Here is a 23,539-nt window from a genome sequence, read left to right on the forward strand (position 1 = left end):
GTGGTGAGACCCATCAAGGATGACATTACCATCACTCCACAGGTCACTTTTAATCAACCCTCTCTATCACATGCATAGAATCATAGAATAGTTTGGGTTGGAAAGGACCTTAAGATCATCCAGTTCCAACCCCCTGCCATGGGCAGGGACACCTCACATTAAACCATGCCACCCAAGGCCTCATCCAACCTGGCCTTGAACACCGCCAAGGATGGAACATTCACAACCTCCCTGGGCAACCCATTCCAGTGCCTCACCACCCTCACAGTAAAGAATTTCTTCCTTAGATCCAATCTAAACTTCCCCTGTTTAAGTTTGAACCCGTTACCCCTTGTCCTGTCACTACAGTCCCTAGTGAATAGTCCCTCCCCAGCATCCTTGTAGGCCCCCTTCAGATACTGGAAGGCTGCTATGAGGTGTCCACGCAGCCTTCTCTTCTCCAGGCTGAACAGCCCCAACTTTCTCAGCCTATCTTCATACGGGAGGTGCTCCACTCCCCTGATCATCCTCATGGCCTCCTCTGGACTTGCTCAAAGAGCTCCCTGTCCTTCTTATATTGAAGGCGTAAGAGAAAATTTAATCCTGTTACTACTAGGGACAGCATACAGCATGAGGCTTATTGCCCAGCCTATTGATAAGCAAACTCCCCATACACATGTTCTCTCTTTCCCTTTTCCTGATAGAAAACATTTCACCACCTCTTTGATGTCTGCTCATCTGTTCGTCCACCAGTGAGGGACATTTCGTGCACAAAGGCAGAGAAAGCTGGAACTCCCATTTCCACACCTGGTTTCTAAGAAGGGGTCAGGGAATCCTTTGCTTAAATTCCTGCTCCCCTTGGCTTTTTATATCACAGTTATAGGGTGCGTAAGTAATATTTTGGAGCAGAAAATAAGGGGTAGGAAGCAAAATGGAAGAGAAGAGGCTGGTGAGTTATGCCGATAAGAAAGAGTCTTGGATCTTCAGTGCTTGCTCCAGCACCCATAGTGATGAGTGCCTGGGAGTCTGCCAGGGCTAGCAGAGCTACTGGGCAGGACTAATTGCTAACGCTAACGAGTGCTGTAAGCCCCTGGCTTTCATTAGCACACCCAAGCAAGCCTTCCCAATAGGACAGAGCGCAGGAGCAATCTCAGGGGGCATGACAAGCAGGTAGTGACAAGCAGAGGTACAGGGAGGGTGGATGAGTACTGGAGCCTGGAGGCTACGTTGGAAGCTGTAGAAGTTGTTTGCAAACCCAAGCAATTTGCCGTTTTTACCTGCCTACATTTACTGCACAGTGCCTGTAGCAGATCCAGTTTTGCATGTGCTGCTGGCAGGCAGGTCATGCTCAAGCAGTTGTGGTCAGAGTTGCTTCTAAATGTGTTCCCAGGCCAGCCAGAGAGAAATAAAAGTTTCTTTGCTGTTTCCTGACAGGGGTCTAAATTTGGCCTGTGCAAAGAACAGAAAGAAATTTGTGACCCAGGTCTCAGGAAATGACGTTCAGGGTTGAAAAATAACTTTTATATAAGGTTGAGCAGGGGGAGGGTGAGAAGAAAAGGCTGTGGAACAGAACAAGGCAACTCCCCTGTTAAGATGTCAGAACAAACCTTTGTAACTCCAGTCCTATGGGCTTGCAAACGTGCCTAAACTCATCTTTACACAGCTCCAAGCACTGCTGCTCAGACTCAAAGGGAACCTAAACTGATAAGTAGATAGAATCTTTTGTGCCTGCTCTGTGTTTAGCCCAAACTAACCCTGAAGTGTTCCCATGGGGTTTAGTTGAACCCAAGCTGGAGCTGAACCAAGGAATTCACGGGTTTGATTCCCCTGAAAGCAAACAGCTTGGCTTGGCTTAGTTTTCCTACATGCAATATGCTCATTTTGCCCTGAGCACCTTTTAGGAGGCCTGTTCTGTGTATTTAGGCTGAGGGAACCCACTCACACCTGTCCAGGGGGAAAAGTGCTCTGTGATTATAAGCTGTGCTCCAGCAAGCCTCGGGGCAGAGATCTTCTTTGTAAGCCATATATCAGAATATGTACAAGGAGTATATATATGTCCCATCAGGGGAGATGCTGGTGGACAGACACTGTTTTCTCTGGAATGTTTCTCAGATGTCTGCAGTGGTACGAGGAGGTCATGATGTGAAGCACACTGTTCCTCGAACTGCCTTGTTTCTCCTGTATTAAATCTTTGTCCTATCAGTAAAAGGCCGCACTCACATTTCATGAAAAGGTTTATAAGACAGTTTAGCTGTCAGCCAGTAAAAATGTCCTAAGACTTTAGTTCCACCTGTGTTTAGTTCTGCCTCGCCATTTATTGGAAGCATCTTGGGGTAGAAGGAAGGGTAGGGGCAGAAGTGGTATTTTGTAGTTTAAAGTGAATAAAGTTCTTTTAAAACCAAACAGCATATGACACATGAGTAACAAACACAAACCATCTCTTTGATAATGCCTGTATCTCCATGAGAGATCCTAAGGAAGGGTAAACAGCCTGTCCCAGACCCCTTCCTTGTGTCTCAGTGCTGTTCTTGCTTAACTAGGTGAATTTAACAGATGAATTCCTGCTGTCTTCTGATGTCAAACCCTCCCTCCCTCAAATGTGGTTTTAATATTTTATTATGGACTCTGTCAAAGCAATGGAATTAATTGTGGTTTGATAGCAGCCACTGATCTACATCATAGCCTCAGGCGCTATTTGCCTTTAGGAAATGCTTTGGTCTAAGGTTATTCTTGCTGTTCAGGAGCTGAATGTCTTCTAAAGGGAGCTGTTGGGAGTTCACTCTTGAGTATGTGGCAGCTACAGGACACAGCTTTGCTTTCTCAGAGTTGCTTTGTACACAGGTCTTACAGGGGTATAAAGATGTATTTTAGCAAAAGGATCTAAAACGTATCCAGTATTCAAGCAGCAGGATTTGATGCTTGTTCACCATGCATCAAATCACCATGTTTTTAATGCAAAGCCTTTCCAACGGTTTCACTGTAATGAAGAAATGAGAATTTAGCCACCTGTAACAGCCTAGCTGCTAGTCATTGAGGGGTTCACTCCCATAGGATCCAACATAGCAAATAGCTTTATTTATTACTCATCTTTTTTAGGATTGGGGGGGTACTATGTTAGCTCAGAAACAAAACTGTAGTATGAAGATCAATCTTAGCAATGCAGCTGAGATAGATAAACAGTAACACCAAAACTCCCCAAACTAAGGTCTTCTTGGTCCACAATGCTGTACTCGAACCGCTGCTATTATAGCAGGACACTGTTGAATTTATATAGATTTTCTCATGCAGCTTTATTTATAATAAAGGAAGTCTTGTACAAAACCTAAAGTGTGAAGTCTGGTTTGTTTCCAGTTCCCCCAGAAGTGTTTCTGAGAGAGCAGGAGGATGGAGCAGGGATATGCCTAGTGTGATCCTAGCACTGTGAGCCCAATAGTGAGAACACCTTTGATTTCTGACTGCCTGTAGAAAGGGTTCCAGAATAAAATGCAACATGAACATAAAGTGGAATAGCGATTGCAGAATAACACCAGGGATAGATGTCAGACTTCCCTGAGAACATGAATCCACAGGAATTCAAAATAATTGTTCTGGATAAACCCTTCTGTGGCAAGCCCTAAGTATTGCTGGTAGATGTTGCCCTTATTGGCTGAACCAGCAATCTCCTGTACTTCCAGTTCAGCTAGAGAAATCGTTTTTACTTGCTTGTTTAACAGGTATCCACAGCCAAATTCCAGGAACCACCTACCAGCACTTAGCTTCCTGTTTAACCCCTTTCCCTGGTTTAAGGGTATGGCACCTCCTTGTTAATATTCTAATGTTCTCTGGCTCTGGAAGGAAATCCAAAGCTAGTTATGAATTAACGTAATAAAACCACCACTGTTTCCTTGGTGACATGTCTTTCAGCCCCATGGAATGTTCTGCACACTCTTCATTAATAACTCTGCCTTCCAGTGATCACTGGGGCTGAATCAGCATTGAACAGGTCTGAGAAGCAGCTAGCTTAAGAGTTGTAGCACAAGTCTACCTAGCTGGGAGTTACCATTTCCCAGGGCCAACCATATACTGCGGTAAAGTGAGTTCTGTAGCGCAGGATCATCAATAGTTCTGCTTGGTGTAGTAAATCTTTGGTATTTACAAACAAAACTAAATTAAACCCACCATGCTTTAAAGCTGAGCAGCTCAGCAACATTTTCTCCATTGAGCTGTTGACTTCCTGGAGCACTTTTCCCCCGTCATTTACTGCTTCTGTGTTGCTATGTAACAGAAGAGATCACATCAGTATAAAATCCTTTCTCAGAAAGGCAATTAGCAGAGTTTTGGTCCATGCTGTTGTGATTATTACAGTATTATCTGCTATAGAGTAGAATCATAGAATCATAGAATAGTTTGGGTTGGAAAGGACCTTAAGATCACCCAGTTCCAACCCCCCTGCCATGGGCAGGGCCACCTCACACTAAACCATGTCACCCAAGGCCTCATCCAACCTGGCCTTGAACACCGTCAGGGATGGAGCATTCACAACCTCCCTGGGCAACCCATTCCAGTGCCTCACCACCCTCTCAGTAAAGAATTTCTTCCTTATATCCAATCTAAACTTCCCCTGTTTCAGTGTGAACCCGTTACCCCTTGTCCTGTCACTTCAGTCCCTAATGAATAGTCCTTCCCCAGCATCCTTATAGGCCCCCTTCAGATACTGGAAGGCTGCTACGAGGTCTCCACGCAGCCTTCTCTTCTCCAGGCTGAACAGCCCCAACTTTCTCAGCCTGTCTCCATACGGGAGGTGCTCCACTCCCCTGATCATCCTCGTGGCCCTCCTCTGGACTTGTTCCAACAGTTCCATGTCCTTTTTATGTTGAGGACACCAGAACTGCACACAATACTCCAAGTGAGGTCTCACGAGAGCAGAGTAGGGGGTAGACAGATGCAGACAGAAAGAGGCCAACCCCAGCCACTAGAGATAGTTTTTGATCTCCTCTTCTAGTAGTAAAACAGTTTTCCTCTAGGCTTTGATCTAGATTCTTCCTTCAGACATGCAAGTTCTTAGGTTTTTTTTATTTCCAGGCTTTCTTAAAGCCCTGATTCCAATGTGCTGGCTTTCATCAGCACAAGTCCAGCAGCCTAGAGTTTTGGCATACAATTATGGCTGCACTGCAGTTCAGAAACACGCTTCCTGCATCTGTAAACAACGTTCCTAGAGATGGACAAAAGCTCCTAAGGTAACCACTACCCTGCAGCTCAAACCTTACATGTGTGCTTTAAGGCTGGAGATTTAGCTAGCGCACTTAGACACAGCTACCTGCATATGCTTGGTTGATGTGTGAAGTCACCTCCTGGGAAGTCCTTCACTCCTCAAGCAAAGGGACAGATCATTCCAAGGTTGGCTAAAAAGCATGTGAAATTGAACTGTGAGTAAACCTTTTGGACTTATCCTCAGTCCCATCAATATGCAATTGCCTTTCAGTTGCACTGAAAACTTATGTTGTGATCCTGGAAACAGTGTGCATGGCAGCCATTCCCTCCCCCTGCTGTACAGTTAATTGCTCTGTATCATGTTCTAGGTCTCTCTCCCCTTCAATGTTCGATTTTATCTAAAATCAAAATTCCCAGGAGAAAATTCACAAAACAAAGCTGATTTTTACTTAGTTTCAGAAAGCAGCACTCCCTATTGCAGCTGGAGGTATCTCTAACCTCAGGTTTTATTACTACTTTGAGGCAGTCTGAGGAGATGAGTTTGCAGTGGTGTACTTTGATATTTTTTCAGCACATTGAGAATAAATAGCTGAATATGTGGAAGTTACACAAAGCAAATCATGTCTGTCACATGCCAGAAAACCTCCCGTAGCTCTTGGATTCTGATGCTGTCAGGCCTATGTGGGACGGGGAGTGCCAGTTTAAAATAACTAACACATTGCAGATTGAGTATCTCCAGTGCCCTAGCTCAGTAGATGATCGGAACTTAAAAGACCTGAGCATTTCTGATTTCAATACCCATCTGTCATGTAAATGGTCTAGATGGCAAAAGCTGACTCAATAATTGTAGGGAGAGAACTTAGGCATTTACAATTTCTCTTTTGGGGCAAGACTACAAGTAACATTTACCTCCTTCTCTCTTATAGTCCAACAGAACTCCTCTTTTGGTCATTAAAATCTTCTCATAGTTTCCTTGTAACACTTAAAGACTTTGTTAGTTTACATCTGTCTCTAAGCCATGATCTCCGAAGTTACAGTAATGGTCTATTATCTTGTGTGAGGGTCTCCAATCTGGCCCTGTAAAGTTGCTATGACATCAGGCATTGAATGTTGCTTCATCTGAAAACTTCAGAACAGCATTTGAAATGCTGGAAATGTGGAAACAGAGCAAATAAAAGAACATGAGAGTGGCAGGTATAGCACTAACTGTGAAACTTTTCATTTTGATGAAGGTTTTCAAACACAGTTCAGAGTTCTCTCAGTTTCCCCAAATTCACAGATCATCTTCATTCACTGCAGTCAATCCTTAGGACCCTCTCCAAACTCAGCAAGGGGCACACAGTTCTCTCAGGTTAGGTCGTTCAGACTGAGGTTGTTTCAGCTGCTTGTTACCTCTTAGGAGGTAGACTGTCCTGCCAGTGTCTGTTTAGATGAAAGTACTAGCACAGATGGCTGTAGCACGGCTCTCCAGTGTGATGAGCTGCTGTAATTGCTACAGCTTGGTCCTTCTGCCTCTACACAAGCTTCCCCATGACATTCAGGATTGAAATCAACTTACCCCTGTGTGATTCCCTATTGGGAAACTCAGGCCATGAAAAGTTCATGACCGCAGGTCGAGTCTGCATCCCTTGTACCCAGTGCAGTGAGAGACTTCACTGGACAGGTAGCACCTGCAAATGCAATAAGCAGCCTTTTCCACAAGCACAGGGAAAACACCTCCCTTTATGCACTACCTGGATATATTGGGCAGTTCTTATAGATTTGCCATGAAACATCCCTGTACCTCACACCCTTCATGGGAATCAGTTACATAGTTCTGATGTGTGGCTAATACTAAAGGTCTGCAGACCTTAGAAAAACCACGTATTCCACACAGGAATGCATTTCTGCTTCCCAACTCGGCACAATGTTGTTTTGCCACTATGCAAATCAGGGTGATTATGTGTGTAGATACAAATTAATACTTTTCAAGCATTAAGTCACCCAGAGAAGCAGGCAGGACAATAAAGTCAGGAGAATAATCTGCAGCTAATAATTTATCCAATGACTTTTTATCACTCATGGAACATCCACAAGCAAGGACAGAATCTCCTTTATTTCAAGTAGGCAGAAATATCTGTGCTATAAAAAAGCAAGTGCAACCTCAGAGGACATGGTGACCTGCAAGCATGCTAACATTAACTTGGGCAGGTATGGTGCTGCATCTTCCCCCCATCCTCTGGACTGCTCCACAACCTCAGGAGTTCCAGTCAGGCCTTGACCTTCATGTAATGAGTCAACTATTGAAGTGTCCCTTGACCATACCACGAATTCTTGCACAGCTAAAGAGGAAGGCACTGATAGTGCTTCTGTCACCCAGCTGAGGTGGGGTGACAACTAAGAGCAGGGATACTCACTCATCCCCCTGACAGCCTCAGAACACTCCTTTCCTTGCTCATAGCCCAAGTACAACGGTACCATTGTTACTGGAGTTCTGACTAATTTCTAGCAATTACCAACTCAGGATGTTGCCAGGATGGAAGTTTACTAATGTCTAAAGCAAATCATCTTGCAACCCCATAGACAGTGGTCCTGAGACCCTTTGAGCTCTCCTAGACCACAGTACGCTGCAACCAGTATCTCTGAGTGGGACACCTCTCAGAGCTTGCAAACTGCCAAGACTGGGATAAATAGAAGACTGTCACCCAAAGCTGGGGACAGAACCTGGGCTGAAGACTCCTAAGTCTTCTCATTGAGAAATACTGAGACATTTGACATGAATATTTCACTGAGCTCAAGGAGAAATTTTAACAGGTACCTTAATATACATCTTTGTGTGTGTGCATGTGTATGAATCAATTTAGACACCATACAGTAAGTGTAGTAAATCATAAGTGTTAACATTCACCTTAAAACCATAGACTGCTGCTAGGTAAAAGCCATGTAAAAGTCCCATCTGTGGTGAATTGGTACACATGTATCCCTTTAGATATAAACCACTGACCAGGTCAGAGACTAAGACTAGACCTTGCCACACCTAAGCTCCACCAGAGGGTCTACTCTGAACCTCGTGACTCAACAGGAAGATTTCCTTATTCCATGAATTTCTTCCATTAGACACTATCCATTATCCAAGTCTGAGACTAAGATTCGACTCAGCCACACTTAAATTCCCTGTTTAGAAAGTAAGGGACTCCACTCTGAACCTTGTGACTCAGTGGCAGCATCTCCCTCACTCTTTTGTACCTTTGATCTCTGTATTAATCATTTTAGCTTGATTTCACCTTGATTTTCCTGTGTATGTTTCATCCATGTAATGAGTAATAGAGTGAATCTTGCCAATGAATTTTGTTAAGTTACACATTTATAAACTCCTATTAGAACTGCTCTTGCTAATACCTTTGATAGTGATTCTTTGAGTGACCCTAAATCATTCATTTCACATCAGGTACCACTAGCAGTCAAGCTGGGAGCATGGGTTACCCCATAGAATGAGCAGAATGGGATATTGCTCAGGATTTGCCCAATTCTTGAGCAGGTCTCATCTTCTCTGCTCAACTCTGTGTTACAGTTCTTTGCTTGCAGGTCTAAAAGCTAACTCGGGTCTGCTGCCAAGTGCCACAGGCACAGTATCAGATACGTGTCTTGTATATATCTGGATTGCTTGTTTGGAAAGAGGACTTCTGAGAGTATTAGGTTTAGTGGCTCCAACCAAACACTTGAGCTCTTGTACCCCTGCCAAGTAAAATTCCAGGCAGTCCAGCCTGTTTCTAAAATGATGACCCCATTACAGCAACATAAACTAGGTTGGTTTTAGCCAGATTCCTATGCAGTCAGTGTGCTCATGCGTATGAGGGGTAGGAGAGGAGGGAGAGGAGGAAGAGGAGGATCTATCCCTTCATGTCCTGCCGAGTAACTTCTGAGTCCATCAAAAAACTTTAACCAAGTTTGACAGATCTATAGAGAGCTCAGAAATACTCGGCTCCAATGAATTTTAGGCAAGCGGGCAGATGGATAGAGGACAGAGAGAGGACTCTCATAATGCTGCGGAAGTACAGAAGAGACCATTTAAGTGTCCCCAACACAGTAAAAGGCAGTTGGTACTCATGCCTTGCTAGACCTGAAGAAATCAGCTGTGAAGGAAACGGGTTGTGTTACTTCTGCGACTCTCAAAATGATTCACACAACTGTAGCGAGCCTTGAGAGAAGGTAGAGGCAAGCAAACAGGTATTTCTGTATCTATTGGGCAAGCCTAGTCCTAAACCAGAAATCTGAACAAGCCCATGCTGTGGACCAACTATTCTTACAGTGTTCTCCAAAAGAAGCTCCACTTGCTAGTTAGGCTACATTTAGGAGGCATTATCTTGGACTCCTCAGCTGCTAGAAGCCAAATCTCTGGCTGCAGAAGCTTGAGGGACTCTATAGAACAAAGCTTTTCAGTCACTGTTTGCATCGGTGCTGCTTTTGAATAAAGGCACTGTGTTTTTAAAGAATGATAAATCTGTCTGAGTAGAAACAGAGCTTACCCAACGGGTTAGAGGAGGGGAAGGGAAAAGAAAAAAGGGATCAGCAATTTTTGTTTTGAAGGAGGGAATCTCAGCTTTATTCACCCGCTCTGAGGTGGAAGTGCAGAAGTTGCTGAGGTGACACATTTGAATACAGCCCTCACTGCTTAGGCATTTGAGTGCTTGTAAAATTTGCAGAGTTTTTAAAGCAGTGCCTCAGTCTGACAAGAACGGAGATTAAAACCCCAGCGAAGTTCTTAAAAGTGTCCTAGGTGCTCTGCAGGAAAAGGAGTCCAGTTTAGATGCAAAACTATCTACAAATCCACCAACACTCACAGCCATCAACAGCTTCAACTCAGCAAGGCCTAATCATGTGTAAGGGGTCAAGATTAAATTTCTGTCTGCATTGTGCTGCTTTCTAGAAGTGCCACAGCACTTACAATGTCACTAGAAATCCAATTAGGCACCTTTCTGCAGACAATCCAACATTCAGGATCGAACACAGCACATTACAGGTCCAGCAGGCAGAGCCTGGCAGAACTGGGATCAGTAAACCAGACTGTTCACAGCCTGACTCATCAGTCACTTCACCTCCCCAGGTGCATCAAGGCAGAAGTCCATCATATTGCTAACCTTCAGCCTTGCTCTCTAGTCCTCTGCTGGGCAATCTAACAACACAGAGGAATTTCCCAAATCCAAGGGAGAACACGCTTAGCTTGCTAACATGTTCCAGGTCTCATCCCTGCCAGCTTGCACCAGGCAGGGCAAGGCAGCCCTGGATGGTGGTTGTGCCTGTAAGCACAAGTGATGCACAGCAGTTCTGCCTGCCCGCCACACAGGTGTGCCCATGGAACAGAGGCGTTCTGCACTGTCAGCATGATATTCCTGCCAGGTCAGTTCACTGTCAGGGTTATCACGTCACGCTGGTATCATGAAGCTCCTGCATGTGAAACTAGAGAGAAGTAAGGCTTGTCCACAGGCAGGTTTCTACCAATGGCCCCACAGTGACTCTCTCCTGAGAGAGATAGGTGAAAAGTTTGATCCACAGCAGAGATACACCAGCACACACAAGCTACATGAAGCATACTAAGAAGAATTGAGAGGCACAAGCCTGTGGGTTTGAAGACATGGGTTAGAGCTGTCTTCCCACAAGGAGGAACAGCCAACTAATCATCACACCTCCACACCTAAACTATTCCAAGCAAGAGGAGATAGACTGCTTCCAAGCCTGAACAGGCAAGGCAAAGAGCTATGTGATGAATATGGAGGGGAAAGAACCAGCCACACTGAGCTGTGGATTGGTGCATTCATGTTGAGAGCTTCCTTCCGAGGATGGTCTGAGTGACAGGAGGAAAAACACAAAAGCACCCTTTGGGAAAATGGGAATGTCCACAGAGAGCTGCAGGAAGACAGTATTAAGCTGCATTGTTTCACTTTGGTCTTCATTGATTCTGCAGGTGGTCTGAAGTTGACAACCCTTTCCTCCTTTTCCCTCAGCTCTCTTATTCCTTTGCTGGGCAGCCACATAGGTGACTCATGCAAATGGTTTGCAGTTCACAGGAAACAGTCTGCTCCCTGCTCAGCACGTGGCTGTTCAGTGCCCTTTTCTAGGCTCCATTTCCCTTTGAGAGATAGCTTTTTCCATCAGCTTTGCCAAGAGTGGTGGCTCCAAGATGCAGACCTGCAGCATGTGCTGCAATTCTCACAAACTACCTCCTGCACATCAGAATGTGGCTGTGAAAGGCACAAAATAAGCTCAGTACATTGGTCCCTTAATATCAGCTGCATTCTAACTTCCTCATAGTCTTGGAGACAGCATTAATTGCACACCACTTAACTGCAGCCAGACTGCACCCCAGACCCAGCTGCATCTCAGTGACTAGTTTTAAAACTCCTGTTTTAGCAAATCAAAGTGTTTTAGGAGGGAAAAATCCTAACACCATCACATGGCATTACTGATTTACTCAGATGAATCAGCAACTGCCATCCGGGCTGGCTTCAGACTAGCAGTAGAAAAGATTGCTTCCATCTTACAGAAACTGGATATGATTTAGTAAAATCACATCTTGATGTTGTGACTATAAAGAGGCTGCATTTTCATCAGCCATTCCCAAGTGAAATCAAAGTCCAAGGAACAGAGTGGTGAAATAATCAGGCTAGCAGAGAAAAGAGAGGATAGAAACAGTCAGTTCTCAAACCTTGATAATGCAGGGGAGCAGTACAGATGCCACAACAGTGGAAAAGCAGGGAGAGCAGGCCCAGGAGATGCAACACTGCCAATACCATGTGCCTAGCACATGCATTCACCCACAGCCAGGCACCTCTGATGAGCAAGACAGATAGCTGTTAAATGAAGTATGTCAAGAAGCTGAGATTAAGTGAAGCAGTAAACTGAGATTTTCTTTTTTTCTTCCTTTTTAATTGATCAGAAAAAGCAACAAAGCTACAGGCATCCATCTGTAAGAGTTCACACAAATGCTTCAGGTGTCCCTTATATGTGACACTTGAGACTTTTTAAACCAGCACCTCCAGTTAACACCACTTCCAGCACAACAACCATAGACTCTTTCCCCAAGAAAGGACCTTCTGCTGTAGCCACAGTCCCCTTAACCCAAGTTCCCATTCAACTTAGTCAAAACTCCATAATCATTCCCTCTTTCTTGCCTCCCTTCTACCTTGCTTTTAGCTTCAATATAAAGGATCCTAAAATTACAATGAAGGAAAAGAGGCTGGACCACATCACGCATTATGGTACCAAGAACTGTATCAAGAACATCAGTAAAGATGTAGGGATATGCTACAAATGCAGGACAAAACAAAGCCCGATGCCTTGCTAATCTGAAGTATCCATCATGCTCCTAAAGTCACTATTTTTTACAAGATAGTCCTTTTCTTGCTCGACACCAATATTCTTAACATGTGCTGGAAGCAGTTATATTCGATGACACAGTAACAGGGAACCAAAACAAACCAAATCAACACTGTTTTGCAAAGCAATAGCACCAACAAAACTTTCAAGAGCAAAATATTGAGTATGAAGCAAGTAAATACAGTACAATCTGATCCACAGAAGATTTTAAGGAGAGCTCTGACCAAAGCACAGAGCTGTTTATCTGCTTGGTCCTTTCATTATCAACCTCCATCTTTTTCCTCTGTTGACCAAAACTGAAAATACCTGTTTTCTTTTCTTGGCCTTTTTAAAGTAATACAACACATCCTTTACTCCCATCCACCCTGCAAGGAGAGAGCCAGTCCATTCCTTTCCCCTTTCCTTTGAAGACTGGGCCAAAGTGCTGCATATTCACGACCACATTAAGAACACTGCCCGAGGCCTGCATTTCTTGGTGTGCTGTAATGAGTTCAGGACCCCAGCTGTCTGCCTGGGGATTTAGAATACTGATATTTAATGGTAAATTATAAGGCAGAATATTTCATTTTACTTTTTTTTTTGCTGAAGCAGCATATTTATAATGGCACACTCCACAGCCACGAAATAAAGACATAAGACAGGGAGAACACATCTTTCAGTTGGGACAACAAGGTCTCCAGGTCACCATGGTCTGGCACAAGCCAGCTCATGGATGCCAGTCTCTGCTCTTAACCCGTTATTTGATCTCCTTAATGTCACATCTCTCACTAGCACCCAGTAATACACTGGAGGCAAACCCCAGCATATTCCTCGCATGTTTATAGAAGCCAACTTAGAGTCTACTATACTAACAGCATTAACAAGCCCTACACAAAGCAGAGCAGCTAATAAAACCACAATGTTCTGCAGTTAATCCTTGGAAGCTTGTCACCAAGATCCCAACACCATTTCAGAAGTAGTGGCTTCTGCAAGCTCAGCCCCACTTCCATCTAAAGAAAAGGCCTAGATATACATTCTGACAAGACACCTCACAGTTTTATGCTTCCTCTGGGTTCCCTAATGACAATCTACAAACCATGTACAGCATCAGATCTCGGCTAGGAAATATTTTCGAGAACATCAGCATTCTGGAAAGAAAAGCAGAGCAATTAGTATTTCTCTAAGTAGTGCCAGATGTTAGCCACAAAGATAAACAGGAGGGGAACAAACAGTTTGAATTAAAGCTCGTAAGAACATAAGCAATCCCCTCCAATAGCTGCAGGCTGACAGTCCAAGCTTCTGCTAATTCTTTTTTCTTATCAAATCTTTCATATCTGCTTTCCTACTTGAAGTTACACAAACGTGCACCTCCTCAGACTTACTGTGCTGGGGTAAAATATGTGAAAGGTAAAGAGAAATCAGTCCAGCTTTACTCCAGAAAAGGTCCAAGAAATTTAAGTGTCTCAATTATCAGGAAAACCATGAACCAGCACCTTCTTCTATACTGCCTTACCTCATTGCAATGGAAAAGGAATTGTGTATCTCATGACAACTGCCTCAGCACCACAGGAACCACAGCCCTGTCCTCGAATGTGGTGCTCTGCTTTCTTTTTGCATGCTTATTGCCTGGAATTGTGGCTAGTTTGAGTTGTTAGTTGTTTGACAGAGAAACACAGACACAGCTGTGCAACACCAGAATAGGCCTTAGTTCTTTTAATCCCCTATGTGGGGAGAAAAAGAGAAGAAAATGAGAGAGGAAGAAGCCTTTCCTGCAACTACTTTTTATTCAAAAAATCTTGTCTCCACTCTGTTATTAGCATTGAGAATAGCTTAAAAAAATGTCCAACTACAGTGCTCTGATCCTGACACCTGCTAGAACAGAACATACTCACTCCTTCACCAGCAGCAAGACACAATCAGTATATAATGCTCTGACTGAACTTCTACTTCAGTTCTCCCATTTCACCTAAATCTTGACATGCCTTGCAGCACTTTGAATTCTAGAGTAGAACAGAAAATAAATGTCCTTCTGCTCAGGATATGGTTTCTGTTAGCTCTACTCCCCACTCCAGCCTTTAGGATAACTCAGGTTATGACCTAGAATAAACATGACCCTACTTCAGAGGGCAGAGGATTATTACTACACACTCAGCTCAGCACATCTAGCCCAAACTGGAAGCCATTACTATATTGTCCCTGCAAACAAGACTTCAGCAGGATTAAGTGGAGGTCAATTTGTATTAGGTAACTGCATCTTAATTTCAGAGGCCTTTAAAGGCTCTCCTCTGCACAACCAGTTCAGTGATTAACAGCTGCTTGGAAAGAGGAAGGAAAAACTGTGTTTAAGACAACACTGCTTGCTTTTCACTTATTTTCAATACATCAGTATTACAGTTTTTAAATCGAGTAACAGGGTGAGTTCAGGGATTGTCCACCAGCAATGCTGGCAAAGAGGCCAGAGATAACAGAACAGCACCTCTGAATAAAGCCAACATTTTACTTTGTGCGATAAAAATGACCAGCAACAACTTTCCATCTCCTGCCTGAAGCCAGCACATCCTCCTCCAGTGGAGTTCTCGGGTTTCTCACCCATTTCAGCACAGATTTATCCCCCATTATGAAATGCAACCACAGAAAAGCTTACACCAAATCACATAGCTCACACCAAAATTAAGTACTTCAGCAAGTATGTGCCTACTGGCACCTCAGAGCCCATAATCACATGCCTCAAGGCTGTTCTTCAAATAGAGCTGCAGGTAATCTTTGTATATCTGTGGGTCAGTCATCGTAGCCTTGACAGCAGGGTCCTCCTTCATGGCCTCCATCCAGCGTTGGAGCTTTGGGGTGTGACTCAAACAGCTACAGGAAAAGGAAAGAGACTGAATAACGTAAATGGCAAACTTGGAGGGCATGAAGGAAGCAAAACAACCTGAACACTTCCATTTTACTGCTTGTTCTGCTTTCTTCTTCCCAGTATAAATATTCAGCTGGTGACAGAAACATGCATCAGATCATAGAAGACAGACTAGAATTTGGAAAGAGTTCTTGTGGAGCTTATACACTCTGCTGAGCAAAAACACAAATAAGCACTTACCGTGCAAGATATCAGCATGTTTTTACTTTCATTATCTCTGCTGCAAAAGACACAGCTCTTATTTATCATCTGCTCCAAGCTGAGGGCAGAGGCTTGTGCACCACTGCCTCCCTCTGGAATGCTTTGTTAATGGTGATTCTTGAAGCAAATGCTGTGTGCAGTGCTTGAGACCTCCTCAACAGCTCACAAACCTCTTCTCTCCTCTCTCTTGGATACCAAGGCAAGCTGTGCAGTTTGCACTACCTGGCAACCCAGCAGCTCAAAATACAGATGCAATCTATTGAGGAAACTGAAGATTCAACTAAGACTAAATCCACAAACCCACTCATACACAGTTGAAAACAAACAAACAAAACCCCAACCACTGTGTGGCAAATCAAAAGTTTAAGAGGAAATTGTTATTTTCAGTCTCTTCTGTTGGACTGAGCCAAGTACTGTGCATTACAATTAACTCCCGAGTTTAGTTAATGCATAACTTCCACTAACCCTTACTCAGAAAGCATCTTAACACAGAATAGCTCAGATCCCCAGTCATTCAAACACCTTAATGACTCCAGACTTATGCTCCTATATTGCTTGTAGTATTTTCCATTCCAATCAAGGATTACACAGGAGATAACGTGAGTCAGCAACCCATCAGTAAAGCCCTCATTTTACAGTGCCTGAAGTTTCAATTTTAAGGATTCCTGCGTCTTTCTTGGTTCTTCAAGAATGGTTCAGGCACCAGGGTGAGACTAACTGTTCTATGCTCACACACTTCCTCATATAAATTGATTCTTTAGCCCTGTTTTAAGGCAGCTACAAAGTAGTTTTTCTCTGCTACCATTTCCTTACATAATAATGCAATACCATGGTAACTGGAGCTGTCTAAGGATATAACAGACCAAGATGTTTACTTACATGTAAAAATCCCCCACTATTACAACAGAGACAGATCTATTATTTACAGCAAGGTAGGATACAGTTTATCCATCTCAAAACAAAATCAGTCTCCTTTATCAAGCTAATTTTTCTAAAGAGGCACAGAAAACTGCATTTCAAGTCTGAGGCTTTGGACCAACAAACCTGAGCCTAGGCCTTCATTCCTCCATCCCCTTCAAATAAAGATCATTTTCATCTGTGATGTTAGGGATGAAGAAAAAGTCTTGTATTTTGACCACTTTTTCTGGATCTGGCAAAATTATTTTGCAGGAAAACACGTATCTTGTAGGAATTTTTTTGTCAAATCACACTTGTTTAGAGAAGATCCCTGAACAGCTCCTTTCTCTTTCGAGAAGATGCTTCCCCCAAACTGCAACACAACACAGACTTTCTTCAGCAGCCCCCAAGAGTGGCCCATTGCAGCAGAGTGTATGCAAAGCTTATGCTGAGGCACTTCAGTATACACTACAAGTTAGGCAAGGTACTCACTCCTTCAGCTGTAATGGCTCCAGACGTTCAAACCATGGCCACATCATGTAGTCAAGCATGGAGATTGAGTCCCCTCCATAAAACACAGTGTTGCGCTTGGACAGAATCTGTGAGGGGCGAGAGACGACAAGTACCCCCTCAGAAGGAAAATTACCACAACGGGACACTACAGTAGCAAAAAGCCCAATTCATAGTAGAATGCAGGCATACTAAAGGGACCAGGCAGCAAATAATGGAGATATAGCACATTTACCCTGTGCATGCAGTATCTGGGGAGTCAGAGCTACTCTGTAGCTACTACAGTATCAAGATTAACTATTTCATACACTGTCAGTCCAGCTCTTTTCCAGAGGTTCAAAAACACAATCACTAGTGAGCTGCAGCTTGTGCACTAAAGAAATTTAGCTCTCAGGATCCTTCAGGTTTGAGATTTCTCACCTGGCAAAAAAGCATTAATGCCCAGACTAATCAAACATAGCAATGCATATGCATTTCTAGAACAATAAATCCAGCTAAATGTAACATCCAGGTAGACTAGAACACTGTTTTAGCAGGAAGTCACTAAGTCCACAGCACTTGAGGCCAAGTGGTGCCAGGAAAGAATTTCTGACATTACATCCATCAGGGACTGTAGTGACAGGATAAGGGGTAACGGGTTCAAACTTAAACAAGGGAAGTTTAGATTGGATATAAGGAAGAAATTCTTTACTGTGAGGGTGGTGAGGCACTGGAATGGGTTGCCCAAGGAAGTTGTGAATGCTCCCATCCTTGGCGGTCTTCAAGGCCAGGTTGGATGAGGCCTTGGGTGACATGGTTTAGTGTGAGGTGTCCCTGCCCATGGCAGGGTGGTTGGAACTGGGTGATCTTAAGGTCCTTTCCAACCCTAACTATTCTATGATCCTATGATTCTATGAATTTGATTCCAGGTGCAAAGGAAAGCAAGTGTAAAATCCCCATATACCAAAGAAATCCCCACAACTCAACTCAAAAAGCAGAGCCACAAGAATTCATCAAGTTCTTCTGTTACATTTAGGTTTCTGGTATGTTTCAAGTGCCATGGTCATCCAAGTTTGATGTGCTTTAAGGAACCTCCAGAGCTTGGTCTCATATTTTGTAAGACCAGCCCCTATGTTTTCAGGCACTTTAAAGGCGAAACTTGAGAGATATTACAAACCTTTGTATTTCTGGACACACAACACTATACTCCTATACCATTTACTCCCTGTCCCCAAGACCCCATGATCTGGTAAGCCCCTCAAGAAGCATCAAGCTGTTTGGATTACAACATGTCTGGCAGAATATAACCCATCAGTCACACAGTTGCAGAGATGGGAACACAGCTCCCTCTGTCGGGTAGCAGCAAACTAACACAGAAGCATTTCAAAACACTTCCTGAATCTCTCTTGCAATAAGCCACATGAAGCTGGCATGGCTCTGTTCCTTCCCCCCATCCTCAGCTGACCTTCAGCTGCTGCAGCAAAATCCTTCAGGGTATAGTAAAATAGAGGCACTGAAGGAGCAGCAAGTATTTCACAGCATTAATAAAGCAGGAAGAAGGTTAATTCTTCGTTAGTATTTAACAGATCTGTTTTTCAGGGAAGTGAAACTTGCCTCAAGAACTCATTTGTTATCTACACTACTTCAGCATCAGCCTGACCAGAGAGATAAGGATACCCTAAGAACAATTTTACCTTGGCAACTCAAGGGGGTGGAGAAGCAGAATGCATAGGACTGTTGGGAGAGTTAGGAAAGTATTAGGAAGCTATTGGTAGCTTTGCACCTGAAGAAAAACACTCTGGAGGAACACTTCTTCACCAAGTCAGACAAGCATTAGTTGTGACTGCTAAAGATGCAGAAGGAATGGGTTCATGATACAGGCAAGTCTGACTTGTTCAGACAAGCCAGGAACCACTGGTGTCACAGATTATGAAGTCCTAATACAGCATCAAAGCCACCTGACACTTCCTGGAGCTCTGCTGAAGTTGCATTACACCACCAGCAGCACAATATGGCCCAGGCCTGGATTTGTGCAAGGAACAGATTACATTCTGCTGTGCCCCATGCCCAACAAAGATAAGCTCTTGAACAAAAGCGATTTTGTGTCGTTGCGGCGGTATGTGCAGTGATTTCAGCAAAGCTCCTGCACAGATGCTCTTCAGCACCTCAGACTCCTATTAGAATGTGTGGCAAGGTCTCCTTACTTTTAATGCAAAGATACTCAAGATAACAGCAGCAGCCAGAATTCAAAAGAATCCACAAGTCTACAGAGTCATCACCATATATAAGAAGTTTAGTTTAGCTGTGTGGAGTTTTCTCTAACAGTGCTGTTGGGCATCCTAGGCTGGGGAATGCAAATAGAAAGATTATTAACTCCTGTAACTACTGAGAAAAGATCTAGCTCCAAAGGCCACACTACGAAAGAAAAATGGGATCATATAATGACTGGTAACCTGATCATTGATCATGAAATACTCTTACCTCTTCAAATTTGCCAAACTTTCCAACAATCTCTGCTTTCAGTGCTGTGGTGTCCTGTCCATCTTTGACTGCCACAAAATACTTGAAAACCAATGGTGTTATCTATACAAAGGAAAGTATAAAGTTTTTAATGTTCCTATTACAATAATGCAAGCAAGTCACTCAGACCTTAAAATGTAAAATGTTCAGATATTAGATTAAAGTTAAATCTTAAAGATTTAACTTTAAAGAGTTAAATAAAGTCCATTAATAAAACCTTTCATACTTCAGGAAAGATATGTAGAGTCTTAAAGGAAGAATGAATGCAAATGATAATGAACTTTGTAATAAGAGAACAATGAAAAGAACGGCATGTTTCCCATTTGCAGACACTACTAAATAAGTAAACAAAAAGCTAGCAAAGTTCAGAGTTTCCCAGTTACACATTCCTGAATTCCAAATGCACTTTTATTATCAACATTAAAGGTACTTTAAGAAAGAGACATGCAGCCCAGGGTATGCAGGCTTCTACAGATCTCTGTATTTTCTGATTTGGCAATTGAGAAATTAGCATACAGTACTAGAAAGCTGCCCAGTGGCCAAGCTTCACTAAATTATATTCTTCAAAACTCAGAAAACCATTTTTCTAAGATCTTGTCATTCATACAACCAACATTCAGTGCATGTTTTGTTTCTTGCAATGTTTCCCTGTGACCCTCTTCCCATCATGCCTATTCAGAAAGGCCTGTTGTAAATACATCTTCCTTCCCAACCCTCTTCTGTGTCCACATCTCTTTGCATCTTCTGTTGCTTCCTCTTCCCCATTTCTGCCTCCAATCCAAACAGACTTCTTTTAACTTCCTAGACTCTTCAAAGCATATGCTTGCACAGAACGTTACTTCCAGTAAGCTACAATGCTCTCCTCCAACCCCCAGAGAGCCAAAACCTTATACATGTCCCATGCCTACAGCTACCTCTCATCCATGGTTGTAAGCTCTCTCAGTCAGGCAACTTTTTGCATTCCACATTCATACAGTACTTTTTAAAGAAAGACTCCGATTAAAATACAGCAGTTGTTACTGTCCAGGTCTCAAGCATTCAGCTGGTTTGGTCTACTAACTTTTGTTCTATTGTGGGATGCTCAAAATCCTGCCTCAGTCACATACACTCTCACTAAGTTGGCTGTCTTTCTTCATCCATCCCAAAACACAAATGCTAGGAGCAGTTCAGACACACAGTGGTTTGTATGTGCTCACAGCAAGAGACCCCAAATAACTCTTCCCAGGCACAAGACCTGCCTGAAAGGATAAAAGCAGCATTGGCAACAGAGCTGCAGGTTTTGGTGCTATGGTAAAGAAACACATCCCCACACTGATCCTACAGTACCTTTGAGAAATGTTCCAAGAGCATCTTCTGAAAGGCTCGCTCATATGGATCCGAAGGCATCAACTTCTTCCCTGGAAATGCATCATCTAAATATTCACAAGTGATTGGGGACTCATAGATCAGCTGGCCTTTGCTGGTCTCCAGAACAGGAACCAGTCCAAAGGGGTTCTTCTCAAAGAACCAGTCAGGTTTGTTCTTCAGATTGATGTTGACTACTTCATGGCTAAAACAGCAAAAGAAACAAGACCCAGGCTCAGTTCTGTTTCAGTCCATACCATGCTGAAATGCAGTCATTACACCTCAACAGCTACAGTACTTGAGTGGCTGAAACATAGAATCAACTAGGTTAAAAAGACCTTCAAGATCATCAAGTCCAACCATTCCACCAGGACTCCCAAGTCCGCCACTAAACTCTTTCTTGTCTTCCCTGAAGTCCTTTGCAAGACTAACCATTGTTGTAAATTAAGTTCAGTTAGCTGAATACTTTTAACTGTCTTATTTTGTCCGAGTAGCTTTGCTTAGCACGATTAGCTAAAGTTGCTGAAAGCTGCAAGCTGTGACTTAGAAAAGGTGAACTTATCTTGAACTATTGCTTAGTTATGTAAAGGGAGGCCCGGAGACCAGTGCAAACTGTAAGATAAGGAAGCCACGACTGAAAGCAGAAGCTGCAACTTATCCAGCTAATGGCCCACCTAGATCCAGAGAAAAAATCCAATTAGGTACAAGAACCCAGACCAAAAATCACCATTGGACCAAGAGATGCATGAAAGATGAAGAACATGTGAAAAACAAGTGCAGGGACTGCAAGGGTACAAAAGCCTAAGGGTTTCTTTGTCCTGTCCCTCTCCAGAGGCACCCAGCTCAAGCTGTCTCTGTTGCTGTATCACTCGATCATTAAATTATCTGTTTTCCTGGAATCAGACATCTGAGCCTCACTTAAAACACTGAAATGACATGACTATCCTGAGAAAGAAACAAACTCAAGTACTCAATTCCACTAACTTACTGCAGCACAGGAATGAGAAGATGTCACAGTAATATGGTACATCTTTTAAAGAGGCCATTGCATTTGAATCTCCTAGAATTTTCACTGCAGCTTACATCAAACCCAAACAACATACCTTAAGGTTCTACACATGCTTACCCACAACAAGCTCAAATGTTATTACTGCAAACATTCAGGATGACATATGAAGAAAAAAAAAAAAAAGAATCAGCTTGGGGTTTGTCCCTACCTATTTACATTGGGCCTTTACATCACTGATTTCATAGCAGCCTTCTTATTTCCCACTTCTGCAAGACACTGCTCCCCAAAACAAGTCTTAAGAAGTTCCAGCTTTAGGGCAAAATCACCCACAGAAACCACTTTCTTACTCCTTGTTTTCAAGGATGTTTCGTCAAGAGCCATTCAGGATGGCCATGTAAGAGGAGAAGCTCGGACCGTCCCCTGCGAGCACCGACAGCCCGCGGGGGGGAGCGGCACCAGGGTGCGAGCAGGCCGGGGACGGGAGGAGGAGAGCAGCCGGTGGGGAGCCGCGCACCGTGCCTCACGGGCCCGCCGGGAAGGCCTCACCTGATGCCCTTGGCGCGGAGGACGAGTCTCGTCCTCTGGGCAAAGGGGCAGAACCGCATGCTGTAGAGCCGAATCACCCCCTCGGGCACCGGTCCCGGAGCCGCGCTCCCTGAGGAGACAAGCGGAGACCCGTTACAGCCATTACCGGCCCCGCGCCCCTTCCGCCGACCAGGCCCAGCTGAGGTGATACACAGCCGCTGCCCGCCGGGGCCGGCGCTTACCTTTGCCCAGGCTGCGAGAGTGCTCGCCGGCCATCGCGACGGAATGTGTTGCGCTGAGCTGTGTCCCGCCGTTCCCCACCGCCCCGTCCCCGCCCACGGCAGGCGCGAACCACTGCTCCTCAGCGGGGCTTGGGCGCGTCGGGGCTGGCCTCCAACCTCTCGAGAGTGGTGAGTGCCCTGGCTCAGGCGCTGACTCCCATAGCGAGCAGACAGCTTCTGTTTCGGGGAGATATGGGAGCGCCCCGGTAGCCCCTCCCTGAGCTGACCGTCCTGCTTACCGGGGATGCTGAGCTGCTTGCTGGAACAGGCAGTATTAAGCTGCACTTACCATTCTCTTCTTTATAACCTCAGCACAACCCACATCAGCTGGCACTACCATTTAAATGAGAAATCGATAACAAAGTTCCACCACATATACCTGTTGTTGTGAAGTGCTGCCTCCAGCTGCTGGTGAAGCATCAGGCCTCCTTCTCTCCCTAGAAAGGGCCCTCTCTTGCTACAGCACCACTGCATCACCTATTGCCATCAAAACCCAATCCCACCTTGAAGATAACAAGGGGCGTTTCTCTGTCATGAAGCTACTCTGCTTCATGAGGAAAACCCTAGAGGAGACAACAGATAACCTAAGAGATAAGGGGGTGCAAGCAAAAGCTAGATTCCATTTAATTACTAGAGGGACTCATGCTTGTTTCTGCAAATGTAACCCATGGAAGCATCAGTGTGTGCATAGAGCAAAAGAGGGAACGAAACCATGGACTGAAGTCCTCTCCAACCCTTTTGCTCCCTCTTCATTTGAGGCAAAGGCACCAGGGCTTTACTTGTACCAGCTTTTTGTGAGGTATCGTAGTGGAAATGGAAGAGCTTACCTTTTAACGCATTTCACACAGCATTCAAGTT

At 44.1% G+C, this 23,539-nt stretch overlaps 1 protein-coding gene across 1 annotated transcript; it reads right to left on the minus strand.

The window, feature by feature from the left end:
- Positions 1 to 14,978: 14,978 nt before the first annotated feature.
- On the minus strand, positions 14,979 to 22,849 carry GSTO1 (glutathione S-transferase omega 1). Its single transcript, XM_080622074.1, has 6 exons — positions 22,643 to 22,849; positions 22,422 to 22,530; positions 20,849 to 21,071; positions 19,484 to 19,585; positions 17,006 to 17,112; positions 14,979 to 15,360 (listed from the first exon to the last, which is right to left on the minus strand). The coding sequence occupies exons 1-6, from the start codon at positions 22,674 to 22,676 to the stop codon at positions 15,207 to 15,209; spliced, it is 729 nt and encodes a 242-aa protein (XP_080478200.1). The 5' UTR covers positions 22,677 to 22,849; the 3' UTR covers positions 14,979 to 15,206.
- Between the last annotated feature and the right edge of the window lie 690 nt (positions 22,850 to 23,539).

This window comes from Psittacula echo (assembly GCF_963264785.1).
Source record: "Psittacula echo genome assembly, chromosome: 6".
NCBI classification, from domain to species: domain Eukaryota; kingdom Metazoa; phylum Chordata; class Aves; order Psittaciformes; family Psittacidae; genus Psittacula; species Psittacula echo.

What these genes read in the sequence shown, in the direction of transcription:
- GSTO1 (XM_080622074.1), bottom strand. Translation starts at nt 22,676, where the DNA reads ATGGCCGGCGAGCACTCTCGCAGCCTGGGCAAAG. An exon ending in TCTTGGAACATTTCTCAAAG is followed by an intron (nt 19,586 to 20,848) that starts GTACTGTAGGAT and finishes TCCTTTGTATAG; the next exon opens with ATAACACCATTGGTTTTCAA. An exon ending in AGTTTGGCAAATTTGAAGAG is followed by an intron (nt 17,113 to 19,483) that starts GTAAGAGTATTT and finishes CGCCCCTCACAG; the next exon opens with ATTCTGTCCAAGCGCAACAC.